Raw genomic sequence first — 14962 nt, 5'->3', positions numbered from 1 at the left:
CTAACCCTAAACCCAAACCCTAACCCTAATACCAAGCCCAAACCCTAACCCCAAACCCTAACCCGTGTCTTTGGGGTGAATCCTAACCCCTAAATCTAACCCCTAACCCTAATCCCAATGACACAAACTTTATGTACACATAAATCGTGAGACTTTGGGGTGAAACCTAACCCTAAACCCAAACCCTAACCCTGTACACATAACGTGTGTGTCTTTGGGGGTGAACCCTAACCCTAACCCTCTTTGAGGTTAAGCCAGCCATGTTCAGTTGGTGATGGCTAATGTGAGTGCACACTCGACTAGCGATGGGCAAGACTCACTGACTTAGTGTGTGTGTGTTGGTGCATTCATAGAGACTTTCTTCAGGCTGTGCTTTCTTACCCCCCCCCCCCCACACACACACACACACACACACACATACACACAAACGGTCAATTAGACCATATTATACCAGTTGCCATTTCCCCCACACAATACCGTATGCAAAGCACAGCTGGCAGGCAGGAGACGTGCGCACACAGACACACGTACGCACACACCTAGATACACAATCACACACACACACACACATGCACAAGCACACGCATGCCAAAGGCACAGAGGGTTTAGCAGATGGGCTATGTTGCTGAGTTGCAGATAAAGAAAAACAGCGCAAAGCTTTGCTATCAGCGTCTAACAAGCGAATCAGTTTAGGCCTCGCCAGGACACTGGAGAGTAGACCAACGTTTTTTTGCGGCTTTAATGCAGATTTACTGCAAAGGAGGATGCTTTTATGGCAACATGTAGTTGCGTCTTGTCGTATTTTTTAATCAGTACCACATATAAGACCACGTCTTTGCTTTTTTCAGACTCTCTGAAATGTGCATTGTGCATTTGCTGCTGACATTAATAAAAAAAAAGTAAAGTAAATGTCGTAACTTTCTTGTATTTACTACAGAAATAAAAGGTGTTCATCCGAAATACAATCTTCATTTTTGAAAGACTCTAACACTACGAGCCTCTCTGCCGTCGGGGCATCGAGGCTGCCAATTATCTTGGCTATAGTTTCATTTGTTGACAGTAAATATAGCAACGGTACTCTGAGTCACTTGCCAGTGATGTGATGATGTTTTAAAATATCTTTTTACAAAAGAGACGGTGAATTCTAACTCCAAGCGACTTGCTGTCATTGTCCTTCCTTCGATCGAACTCCACAGATGTGTGCGCTCACCCCACGACTACGATGATGAAGTCGAGCAGATTCCAGCCGTTCCTCAGGTAGGCGTTGGGGTGGAAGAGCAGGCCGTAGGCTATGACCTTCAAGAACGCCTCCACCGTGAAAATGATGAGGAACAGATACTCCACGCGCTCCTGGAGAGACACACAAACAAGACAGGTCCATTTATTTGTCTGAGCGGCATTCAATATGTCAGAGAACACGCATCGGAAGAGATGAAAGGGAGATTATAGACAGGCCACGAGCTGTGAAGGCTGCGGTCGACGGAGTTTCACTTGCGTGAGTAAGTACTCTGAACGGGATCCCACCAATCGAATGAGAGAAGATCAAACATCTATTCCAAAAAGGTTCGTTAAAGCAACTGGCCAAACAAAAGCACTAATATATACACACATTAATTCACGATATAATCACGTCAATGACAACATTGAAGACCTGCGTGTGAGTTATGAGTACGAACAGTGCTGACCGCTTGCTCCTCTGAGATTATCAGCCAGAACAAGACGTTCGCTTACTGTTTATGTGGCTTCTGGTGCGTGTGTGTTTGATTATTTATGTGTGAACATGTGTTTGTCTAACATGTAATCTGGTACACAATCAAAAGCATTTGGATTATTTAATCAAAGTAGCTCTCTTCCCTTCCGAAGAGGCTACTATTTAAAGAGGAATGTACGCGTGTGCGTAAATACACACACACACACACACACACACACACACACACACACACACACACTCTACTACAGAGTTCCTAATAGAGTGTTGTCTTAGTGATGACCCCTGCCTAAAAGGGTCCTGGGAAATGGCCTAAAATGGCCTTGAGACAGAAAAAAAAAATTATGTAACTTTCTGACCGTCATCAACTGACAAACAATTCATCATACACCAAAATCATCTGTCATATCTGATTTGTATTTTTTGTTCAGTCTGGTCACAGAAATTAGACCAAATAGATGGTGCAAAACTATGAAGCTGTAAACAACACAACAACAACAACAAAGTTCCTGATCGCCACTCTGAGGTAAATAGTTCAAAATATATTTAGCTCGTCCATCCATCCATCCATCTCAGTCCCTGCTCCTCCTCCTGTTCCCTCTGTTTTCCCATGGACGGACGCTCACAGAGGGCCAGAGGTTTGGGACAGAAGGCCAGCCAGGTCTCTCCAGACTCAAAGCCCGTCCCTGGGAGGAACCAGCTGAACCTGAAGCCATGTTTCTCAAAAAACAGCTGACAAAGAATCACCACGAGACATTTCAATGATGGTCTTTTATCGGACATTTTAATCTGTGCACCTGTGCGAGAGTAACTGCCTCAAACAGAACCTTCTTTATAGTCCAAACTGTCTATAAATAAACATATACAGGGCATCCACACAAGTCCTGGGCCATGGGAATCAGTCATCCACTCTAAGTAGCCACCGTTTTGACACAGCAGCTGTGCGTTCACTGTCACATCTGACAACTGAGGGTCAGAAAGTGTTTATTTTAGTTGGATTCAAAGAGTATCTTCCACCGCATTGCCCTTTCAAGATATTGATAAAAGAATCATGCTTTGATTTTGTTCTTAATGATGTGATTATCATACAGGCTATGATTTGGAAGTGTTCTTCCCCACACTTGGAAGTGCTCAGCGAGCTTGGCGGCGGAGGGAACGACGTGAATTATAATACGGTGGATTTTTCACCGTTTGAAAGACGGACAAGCTGGATGGCGAGTTGATTTTAGGCCAGGAAGCCGTCTTCAACCTTGTTTTGCCTCTCGTCAAGTCCATCTCGTCTAAGAGGATTCATCTTAAAGACGACGATCAAGGTTTTCACATTAAATACCGTTTTTCCATCTGTGTGCACGTGTCAGTTTCAGAGCCTGTAGAAAAGATTGTCTTTTTTCCATAATTCGTACTGCAGACCCTCCACGAATGTAATTAATCTAAAAAACACACCCACACACACACACACACACACACACAGACTGTGTATCTGCCGGTGACAAGCAGACAGTGTGGCGCTCAGGAGAATAAAACAAGAGAAAAACATCTGGTTGGAACAGCTCACCCTGACACACACAAACACACACACACACACACACACACACTCAGATGCACTTCTCTATCTCCTTTCCTTCCGTTCATACAGACCGATTAAAGGGCAAAATCCATAAGGGGCCAACTAATCTGGTTAGTGACGTGAGAGAGAAAAGATGAGAGAGAGAGAGAGAGAGAGAGAGAGAGAGAGACTAAAGAGGCAGAAGAAGGAGGACAGAATGACAGAAAGGTGAGTATGTGGGAGCAATAATTCAGTTAGCTCTGATAGGTCAACCAAACCGCCTATCCATCAACTAGGCCAATCAGATTACGGTATCGACATTCTACCATACAGCGGACAATGTTTCCATTCGCCATGACCTTCTGTGTATGTGTATGTGCTGCAGGACAGGATTAGCCATTAAGCTGTTGAAAAGAAAAAAAAACATGGACACACAGTAGCCGCGCGTGTGTGTGTGTGTGCGTGTGTGTGTGTGTGTGTGTGTGTTCCTTTTCGGCAGTTTTCAATATATAAACAAGAACAGAAAAAACACCTTGAACAGATTTTACAAACTAAACATTAATACGCAAAAACAGCAGAAGTAAATATAACAAACAGCAAAAATATACTATTCGGGAACTTTATCTTGTATTTAATCTTAAAATAAAATTCCCTTTCATGCTGCACATTTAAACCCCTTACAGCTGTGTAAACACAAGGCAGCCACACTTGAGGAAACATGACTGTACAGTGTACACTATACAGTAACACACTCCCATCATCCAGTTATGATTTATTCAGATGCAGCAACCACAGTGAGACTGTACGAGGGTCTGGAGTGCAATGTGCACGTGGTATTAGGAGGTTAATGATGCAACTGTGGGGAAGGAGAAGAGGATACACATTCAGAAGAGTAACTGATAGACTAATGCACAGTTACATTCTGTTTCGTTTGAAATTATTTTTGCCACGATCCTCTCTTGTAATAAATATATACACTACCGTTCAAAAGTTTGGGGTCACTTAGAAATGTCTTTATTTTTCAAAGAAAAGCACTGTCTTTTCAATAAAGATAACAGTCATCAAAAATACACTCTATACATTGTTAATGTGGTAAATGACTATTCTAGGTGGAAACGTCTGGTTTCTAATGAAATATCTCCAGAGGTGTATAGAGGCCCATTTCCATCAACGATCACTCCAGTGTTCTAATGGTACATTGTATTTGCTAATCGCCTTAGAAGACTAATATCTGATTAGAAAACCCTTGTGCAATTATGTTAGCACAGCTGAAAACAGTTATGCTGGTGATATAAACTATACAACTGGCCTTCCTTTGAGCTTGAAGTTTGAAGAACAAAATTAATACTTCAAATATTAATCATTATTTCTAACCTTGTCAATGTCTTGACTATATTTTCTATTCAATTTTCAATTCATTTGATAAATAAAAGTGAGTTTTCATGGACACGAAATTGTCTGGATGACCCCAAACTTTTGAACGGTAGTGTATATATCGTCGTTAATCGCGAAAAATAAGTCAGACAGCTCAAGAAACACAAGCAATCAAACAACGGTAAAGATATTGTAGACATTTCAAGATTATCCAAACCTATTTAGAGGAGAAAACTGTTATTTTCTGTGCAATGAGGCATAAGTATGGTTATTATGAACAAATGAAGTGGTTTCAAAAAAGTTACACTAGGCCCCGAATGTGATGGCGGATGTTACTGAGGTCGCCAGAAACAACCTTCAACTGAACCGCCGGCCAACGTGAGGAGAAACTTAACAACTAGACTCACCAACTTCTCACACTTATGTTTGTCTTTCTTTTTCTTGTCCATCACTTCTACGTCACCCCCTCTCTTTTCTTCCCCTCATCCCTCTCTCCGTGTCTCTCTCTATCACTGTGGGTGCCAACCAGAAGTTACCATAGAGACCAAGATGGGTTCCTACGTTTCCATGGAAACTGTGGGCTGCAGCAGCAGCAGCACGCTCTCTCTCACACACACGCACACGCACACGCACACACACACAGATGACATTGATCAGTATTGTACTAAGAATATCCACAGCACATAGTCCTAATTACTACTCTTCTGTCAGCATCCAGACTTCCTATTGTGCGTCTGTGTGTGCACATGTATACCAATGTATTGTGTTGTGTGCGTTTGTACAACAGTGTGCGCTCTTGTCTTTTTAGTGTGAAATTGTGTGTCTGTGTGCCTGCTCCAGTGATCAATGTCATACTTACTTACCACTCACTACCAGTTGAAAGGGTTTCACTGAGTCTTCCATGAGGCGGTAGTAAGTCACTCTGTCACTCTCCTTTGGGCTCAGACAACTTTCATTGCTATCTACAACAAGATAACATCCGTCTAAAAATACAATACTTGGTATATATATAATATTCAGTTTGTCAGGGGATTAACCATCCTACAGTTTCAGTGAGTTGTCATATTTTATTTTAACTGCGCGTGATACGGCACATCAATACAAATAAAGAGGAATTACATTTATTTTCACTACATTTTAGTCTAATCTCATCTACAGTGATACATGTTGATATACACCGTGTTTAATGATGTCGGTCCTGATTGTCTTGTCTTAGTCACGGGAATAACGGTTGTTGATGGACAACAAAATTAATACTGCAGTAGATGCAAAAGGTTAAACAGTTCAACTTAATTATTGTCGATGTATTGTTACACTTCGATAACGGTGGAATACAACTTTGGAGTTAAGTGTTGGGTCAGCGAGCAAGGATTGGTCTGCATTTTATTACCTTTGCATTGAAAATGCGGAAGGTTATGTTTTGATCGCCGTGTATTTATTTATTTATTTGTTTGCGTGTTCCTCGCATAACAAAAAAAGTTTTAAACCGAATCGCATGAAATTTGGTTAGATCTTGGGATCAATCGGGTCAACGGTCAAGGTCATGGAAAGGTCAAAATCTTCTTTTTACCATAACACGGTCAATTTGTATCCAATTGGCATGCAACTAATGCCAAAATGTTCATAATTCAATGCCCAATCTTGTGATATGCGAAGGTATGCGCTCTACCGAAGTGCCCGTTCTAGTTTTTTATTGTTTTAATCGCTGCAGCATGGCGATACATAAAGATGTTTAATCGAAGCTGACAATACTCAAGAGAAGAGTTGCAGATTAATAACGTCATATTATCTTATGATGTGAAAAAATGCGTCCATAGGTCACTGTGTCGGTACTTTGGTCAATCTTCTAATGTGGGTGGGAGAGATGAATGAACACTGTCTCACACACCTACGACTGAGCTTCTGTCGAGAAAGGATCGTAAAGCTATTTTAAACCTTGATGTCGGCGTTGGTTGTGATGCCCGATGTATTGTCAGTCATCTATGTCAGATACAGGGAAATTAAAAATGTGTCTTCTTCGCATGACATTAAAAAAAATTGGCCCGCCCCCCTGAAATCTCCACCCGCCACCCTATAATTTTCTCTAAAGTGCCAGATTACAGCAGAAGTAATGTAAGGTCCCTTTTCTTAAAGAGCACGTCTTTGTTCTTGTATAAAACTAAACAGCCGTCTGTTATTGATCGTATCCAAACAACAGCAAGTCATTTCTGTCTCTACGTGTCGCGTTAAAACTTCTCGGCTCGCCATCTCGCGCGTCGCAGAGCTCCGATACCGGCGTGTCTGCGCGCATCGGGACGGAGCAACAAAAAAAATGTCACTTGCACCATTTCTTTATGTAAGAAATGAATTCCCTTTTTGTTCCTCTTTTATCTATTGTCCTTGGCAATTCTCATTTCTGAGAATCACCTTCCCACCCACCCGTTTTGTGATCTCACAGCAGAGCCCACCCACCCCCTTCTCCAATTCAGCCACTTCCCTGGGTGGAGGGGGGTTTCTGTGAGATTCACAGACGTAACTTCTGCTGGAAGTCACTGCTAGTTACAGACTCTGGTTCGCTGCTCCGTGACGTCACTGCTCACTACGACGTCACAGCACAGAACCAGAGTGGCCTACATGTCATGTGACAATGTTTCCATGGTGACTGTAACGGATCCCCGTATTTGAATCGGCGTGAGACTTACTGCTGGTGAACTTCTTTATTTTCTTTCTGTCGGTGAATGCAATTCAACCAAAAATCTTTCTTAAATACCTCCTTGTCACCACCGTAAGAGCATTAGCCTCATACGGGACCATTAAAACTTTATATGAAATGCGCATCGGTCCGTAACATTTAGCCGTACCGTCAAGTTTGAATTTTAACATAAAATAAAGGTGCGCTTCCTTTTAACATTTCAAAATAAAAGTCCGATTTAGCTCTTAGAGGAAGTAGATTAAAACATATACAAAATCATTAAAACAATACAATATAAAAAGGCATACATAAAAACAAATAAAGCAGATACAAAAGAAGGCAATCAACATGAAACAATACACCTTTTAAGGGGTTATTTACAGTGACAATAGCCGTTTCTCAATTCAAAGTACACTGAGTACAGACTTGTGTTCTTTTGGAGTCTGGTCTTCGGAGTCTGGTCTTGGGAGTCCAGACTCCGAAGGACGGGAGAACGGGAGGATGGTCTTTCTGCGATTGGAACAGCAGATAACTTGATGACGTCACCACATCAGCTGTTCTTGCTCATGAGTTTACTCCAATTTTTCACTGTAAATTACTTTTTACAGTCAAACAAAATATGACAACCCTGCTTTTTCAGGGTTTGTGTGTATATAAATAAATACATATATAACATATTATAAGTAGCTCGCATGCTGAAAAAGTGTAAGCACCCCTGGTGTACGCGTTTATTTTGACTGAATACTTTTGGGCAAATGATTATAAAAATGCCTTTTTAATGTCATTAGAGTTCTTCTTCTGTTTTGTCTTTAATTTCCTCCTCCTCGGAGTATCAAAGTTTACAGAGATACAAAAAAAACTCCTGTTTCCAGGCAACACGCACTATATCTATACCAGATGAGGGATGGAAGAAAGGATGGAGGGAAGACAGAAGAAAAAGAAAGGAAAGAGGGTTATATACAGTATAGTAGAGGAAGGCAATGTGGAGGGAAACCCGGACACACAATCCGTCTGTGGCTGATCAACATCACCAGTAGCGGGTGAACCGTATCTGCTGGTGAGTCTGCGGTGTCCAAGGTCATGAAAAACGGTTTGCAAGTCAATCCTTTCAGTTTTTCCGTGACATTCCGTTTTGTCAAATATAGACAGACGCCGTGACATTTCCTCTCACGCTGGTGCAGAACATATGCACATGTTTGGCTGTGCTTTTTCTTTTTCAGCATTAATGCTTTGAGATTGGCTAATTGTCTAGTTAGACACGTTTCCTTTAACTGGTTTGGAGCAAATAAACGTTGCTACAGCGTAGTTCGGTCAGAAGTAGTAGTTATTAGCTCCTGTACATATTATTCTGATCCCCCAGCAAACAAGTGGCCTCGGACAAGTAACCATATCTAACCATCTGCTAAAGAAATACGGAGAGGTCTGAAGGAATTTGTTTCAAGCGTGCAAGTTTTAATTGTTCTTTCGTGTCATATCGGCTATGTTTTAAAGGAAAGCATTCAGCAATGTGAGTAAAATGTTTGCCATGTCAGAATTTACTCGTAATCCATTTAGTTTCTCGACTTTTATTCTGGACGAAGGCAAAACCTTTAAGAGTGCGTAAAAACTTGTTTTAGCAAATTGAGAACGCTTTATTGGATTTTTTTCCATTTCCATAACGCTTTTCCAATGTGATGCTTCAAGATGTGCGCAAAATGTGTGTGTGGAAACCCGGCGAACGTGTCAAATGCTATTTCTTTCACTCTTCATCAGTTTCTGTCCCTCTCACTGACAAATACTATCATCCGTCATTTGTCTACATGTCAACAAACATCATCGCTCCTGAAATATCTCTGACGGACAGGGAAACCATCAAGCTTTTATTTATTTTTCTTCAATTGCATCCCCTTAATCTGTTCTAGGCTACAGGGTCTGATGTCTATTACAGCATGCGCTGGAAGAGAGGCTGGGAAATAGCCCGGACCGCCCACCACCAGTCCATCACACACACCGCACAAACAAATCCAGTGTTACAGCCACAAAGCCAAAGTTGGAGTCAACCTGACCTATGGAGAGGGGAGGACACCCATGTTGAGGATAATATTGTCTGAACACAGACTGAGGAATATTTAGAGAGGAATGGTGAACTAGAGAGAAAAAGGAGGCTGAAGAGAAGGAGAGATAAAAACAGAGTAATTGGTCTAAAAATAATAGAACACAGGAGTATAAATCATCTCATATAGAGCACAATGTGTGTGTGTGTGTGTGTGTGTGTGTGAGTGTGTGCATACATGTGTGTGATTGCTAATTGGTGTTGAAGGAGAAGGTAACTGGTACCCTTGAGAGAGGAGCACAGGAGATGGTAAGAGGTAAAGGACAGCAAGATAGTGTAAAGAGAGGACAAATAACAAAGGACAAAGGGTATAATAAATATCACTTTCCTCCTCTGTTCTCCTCATCCTCCCATCCCTCCATCCTAGCAATCACACATCACCCTACCTTCTTCTTACTCCGTCTCAAGTGTAAAATGCTACCTCTTCAATTCTGCATTTTAACGTGTGTGTGTATCAGTTTGTGTGTGTGTGGCTTTTTCACATACACACACACACTCGCATTACACGTTTGCAGTATGACACACAAACGGAGATGCAAATGAAGACAAAGTGAAGCGACACACCAACACACACAGATCACTGCAGTGCATCAAGATCACAGCCGCTGCTCGCGAAACTGACAGATAGATTACTATCCTCTGTAAATGACTCATGTGAGCGTGTTAGTCATCTCACATGCGACTTGGATTGATCGTGCTGTTGTGACTTAAAAGGAAGAGACAGACTGAAAGGTGCTATAGAATTACAAGAATATACAGCAAATGTGGTTGCAGTTGAAATGTCTCACTTTTATTCAGTCATACACTCGGAATAAGATTCCAGCGCTGACAGTTTTGTTGTTTCAAGATGAACAACAACCGGTAAACTGGTTTTTTAAATTATAACTGACATTATTACCTTCGCATTGAAAATGCGGAAGGTAATGTTTTGATCGCCGTGTATTTATTTATTTGTATGCGTGTTCCTCGCATAACAAAAAAAGTTTTAAACCGAATCACATGAAATTTGATGGGATGATTGGTTATTATCCGGGGACCATTTGATTAGATTTTGGGATCAATCGGGTCAAAGGTCAAGGTCATGGAAAGGTCAACATTTTCTTTTTACCATAGCGTGGTCAATTTCTATCCAATTGGCATGCAACTAATGCCAAAATGTTCATAATTCAATGCCCAATCTTTTGATATGCGAAGGTATGCGCTCTACCGAGTGCCCATTCTAGTTTTGGCTATGTTTTCCTACTTTCTGAGATTGTATTGAAGAACCAGACGTCAAACCATCCAACAGTGCCTTTAAATGGACATGCTGTATTTGTACGGGATGTCAGAGATGAGCCAACATGAAAAATTAAACACTGTGTAATTCAGCTGTACATCAACTCATCTGTCTTTGTCATCCACATTATTCCCTGTAAATGCAGAGAGATGAAGTGAAGCTGTGTTTGGTCGCACATTCTTTTACTCGCTGCCGTCCCCTCTTCTCCTCTCGCTCATCTTCCTTCCCCTGTTCTGTCCATATCCACCTCTCTCCTTGCTCTCTTTCTTCTCCTTTTTTGTCTATTTATTCTTCTGCTGCAGCATCCCCATGTCTTCCTCCGTGTTCTCCGAGCTCCGAATTAATTATCCTGTCCTCATGACAGGAAGATACAAAAAGGGTTGCAGTGAAAGAGAAATCACTGAGACAAATAAATGAAGGGAGCAGTTTTGGTGTCATTGTGCCACAGACAACCGCCTGATCAACCAATCAGATACAGGCTGTAATCATCCAGTTCCTGAGAAGCCACCTAAATGAACCTCGAATGACAAACCAAAGACTTTTCACCCAGTGGTTTGCCGAAGGAGACTCGCAATAGAGGGTTCCCATGATTCCATCATGAGGCTGGAGTGACCATCGTTTCAGATTCGATTTTAAGTTCAAAGAAAACTGATTAATTACACAAAAATAAACAAAGTCTGTGTTTTATCTTATCTTTGCCCAATGAGGCGTTTACAGGATGTTGTGACAATGGTGGTCGTAGATTGTATGAACAGTGCCAACACAGAAAAACTGGTTCCAGAGCAACCTCAAGGACGAATAAATACAAAATATCAAAGCCACTCATGAACAAACAGCCGTGTGCTCTTCAATGGCGTTCCTTTCACACACAATCCTTGCTGTAACAGTGAATGAACATAATTTGAACCCAGTAGTCACAACGTCAGCAACATGAGAACACACACACACACACACACACACACACACACACACACACACACACACACACAGACAGTGGCAATGTGGGGATATGTGCACTGTGTGAGAGGGGGCTGCATTTTCCCTTGCAGCCATTTACCTACTGAGATCAAACACGCCATGAGTGTGTGTGTACGTGCCCACAGATGTGCATGTGTGTGAATCCCACTGTGACGACATATGGTCTCCTCAGATGACGCAGGACGGCCCAACAGCCATGGCAGTGGGGGTTTTATTTCAAACTTTAAATGACATAAGGACATGGAATAAACTACTTGGGTTATAAACCCTGATGTTTACACATGTGGAAGGCAAATTAAATATATGTATAAATATATACACAGATATGTGTACTCTGGCATGGGTAAACCATTAGAAATACAGCAGCGCTGCTTCACACTTGAATCACCAGGACATATTGATACAAACAGAATTAGTTCCATGTGCTGTTGTTGTTGTTTTTGTTCTTATTTTTGAATATCCAAAATCTCAAGCAAGTTTCCACCTTGGAGATAAAGGGTAGAATAAGCCTCTCTCGCTGCCTCTGTGTCTGTCCCCCTTGCGGTTTCTCCATGTTGAATTGGTTGTCTTGCTCCCATCAGAACAAAACACACCAGTCCATCTCCCCACAGAGAACCTTCTGTGAATAAGTGTGTGTGTGTGTGTGTGTTTGTGTTTTTGGACGTGCGTCGAGAATTGCTCTATCGTTCCTCCCCTAGTTTATTTCCAGTAGAGCGAGACACAGGGAAATTGGAGAAACAGAGAATGGGAAAACACTGACACACGTGTGTCAGAGACAATATTATGGAGAGCGCTGGAACTGATATGTCAATTATTTCAAATGGCAGCAGGAATCAATATCAGTTCCCCTCAGGGAGTAACATGCTTTCATCACATGGCGATTATTTGTCCCCAAATGTCTATTTCAATGTAAACTACAATAATGTAACCAAACTAGGCAAGACATTTATTCTTCTTATTTTATTTCAGATCATTTAAGGTGATATTTTGTGTGTAATAATGTGTATGAGCTGGACACAGAAATAGCAGCAGCAAGTGGGAACTATGGCAACCAGAGATCTCAGGTTCCTTCATGAGAACATAGGAGTCCATCATGTATCTTTGAGCAGCAACTTAGGAACTGTGGAGAATATGAAAACACATTCAGTGATTTTGAGTCCAAACCCAGCATCTTACCCCCTGACCTCCCACATCCTTATTGATGAACTATGATTAAAAAGAAGGGAGCTGGAGTAGCTCTCCTACTGGGTGCCACCATGACACCCAAACAGGATTAACAGCTAACACCCACTTCCCTGCTGTTACCATAGTAGCACTGTTGAAACAGAGACCCAGCAGCTATAAAAAGACAAACTGAACTTGAGAAAAGTGAAATAAGAAAATGAAGTAATTAAGATAAGAAAAGGTGACCAACTCATCTTGTGTTGGTGTTTAACATGATTTGACTAAAGCACATTTTAATTGATGGGTCAAAACAAGAAAAAGCTAAAGAGAAGAGATGAAAAGAGATGAGCAAGGCTATTAAAAAGGCTTACATAGTTATTAATGAGGACAGAAGAGAAAAATATAATTGATCTCTTTCTTCCTTCACTTTGGAAGCCTCAGAGGTACTGTCCTCACCTTTTCTCCTTTTCTCCCTCTTTATTCCCTTTCTCCCTCCTTCAATCACTTCTTCTCTCTGATTCTGGAAAAACCGCCAACACTTTTTTGTTGTTGTTGTCAAACACGAGGCCCGTTTTATGTGGCCCCTGGCAGCTTTAAAGACACGTGATGACCTTTTTTTTAAAAAGAAATTGAAGAAAAATATCCTGTGCTTTTATTTTGAAAGTTTAGGATTAAATGGATTTACGTTGTAATATTAGATATATTTTCTTATGTACAATATTTCTACACTCAAATAAACAATAATCAAATGCAAATAGAGTTATTTAACAATATATTCGAGGAGTTTATAAAGTGTTTCCGGCCCTTTAAGAGCAATGACGCTGATTTGGCCCAAAATGAACATGAGTTTTACACCCCTGCTCTAAAGAAAAATACATACCAATATAAATGTGCAGTATAATCCTGGAGCACTGTTCAGTATCACCATTATACTATTTTTCCTTGCCCCCTTGTTTCCTCCTTCCTGTAGCAAAATCAGATTATAGTCGAAATAAAGTCATTTTTCACTCACCTTGGCGACAAGAGTGGCACTATGTTCTGTTTCGAGCCGTCTGTGTGCGCTGTCGATATTTCTATGATCAAAGACGAATCAAAGCAAACACACACCACCTACACTCTTCCCGTCAGCTCAGTGGGGGACACAATGGATGTGGCTTGTGGCCATGTTACTGTACAGACATGGTCATCATTAACTATAAGAAAGATGTACACACACACACACACACACACAGGCACGCTGGCATAAGTCACTGTCTCAGACCGCACGGAAATTCAACTCCCACATCCACCAGTCCATGCAGCGTAATTAGGGGAAACCTTGGTCCAGTGGCCCGGAGAGCTCATGAATCTCACTCCATTTATGTCATAATTAGTCGCCTTTGTCCTCACTTCTGCGACACGTTTGGCAGATGACAGAATACGACCGCGTGACTTCAAACCATCTCGCGGCCAACGGGAGGTCGGTGACCGCTGTGCCCACATCTTCACGGAGACCCGTGGAGACGTCGTCGGGGTGGCCGTGGTTCAGAGGCGGAGCGGGTCGCTTTCCAATCGGAAGACCTGACGGCTTGCCCCTTGGACACAGCGCTGAAACCCCAAGTCGCTCATGTGCAGGTGGCAACTTGCATGGTCGCCTTTGCCATCAAACATTCAGCCCATCCATGCTTTTTACTAACATGTCCATCCATGTGCGTTTGTATACAGCATAATAACGCAACGTTGTATTGTTCGCATACCGGCGTGCGATGGACTTTGTGCATACGCGTCCACCTTTTTAGCACATTCATCACTTTATGCTCACTTTAACTCAAAGGGTCTGCGTAAGGGAACTTTGCACTTGGATTGCTACTCTACACACTCTGCACTTCCCCCTGGGGTGTTGCACTGTGTGTGTGTGTGGGGGGGGGGGGGGCGGGCAGAGCTGATGAAAGGCCCTTTAAGGATAACAATACTTGTGTTGCTTTTAAAATGTTTATTTCATAAGTCTCTGGTTCTGGTTTTCAACCAGCGCTTGGCGGAGTAAATCCAAACTGCAAACAAAGGGGGAAAAAATGGAAGCAAACAACTGTTGTTTGTACAGGTGAAATTATGAATGTGCACACATCTCACACAGAACTATCAAACAACAACAGTTTAAACCAGAATGGGCACTC

At 41.8% G+C, this 14962-nt stretch overlaps 1 protein-coding gene across 5 annotated transcripts in view; it reads right to left on the bottom strand.

Annotated features, from left to right (window-relative positions):
• cacna1c (calcium channel, voltage-dependent, L type, alpha 1C subunit) overlaps positions 1–14962 on the bottom strand; it is a 191959-nt gene that overhangs the window by 73287 nt on the left and 103710 nt on the right. For all 5 annotated transcript variants that reach the window (XM_056425335.1, XM_056425338.1, XM_056425339.1 and 2 more), the window contains one exon: positions 1211–1350. In XM_056425335.1, the coding sequence (XP_056281310.1) occupies positions 1211–1350 (140 nt within the window). The remainder of the gene's footprint in view (positions 1–1210; positions 1351–14962) is intronic.

This window comes from Pseudoliparis swirei, chromosome 10, assembly GCF_029220125.1.
Source record: "Pseudoliparis swirei isolate HS2019 ecotype Mariana Trench chromosome 10, NWPU_hadal_v1, whole genome shotgun sequence".
In the NCBI taxonomy this organism is placed as follows: domain Eukaryota; kingdom Metazoa; phylum Chordata; class Actinopteri; order Perciformes; family Liparidae; genus Pseudoliparis; species Pseudoliparis swirei.
Note: the sequence above shows the minus strand (reverse complement) of the source record. Positions and strands in the feature narration are given on the sequence as shown.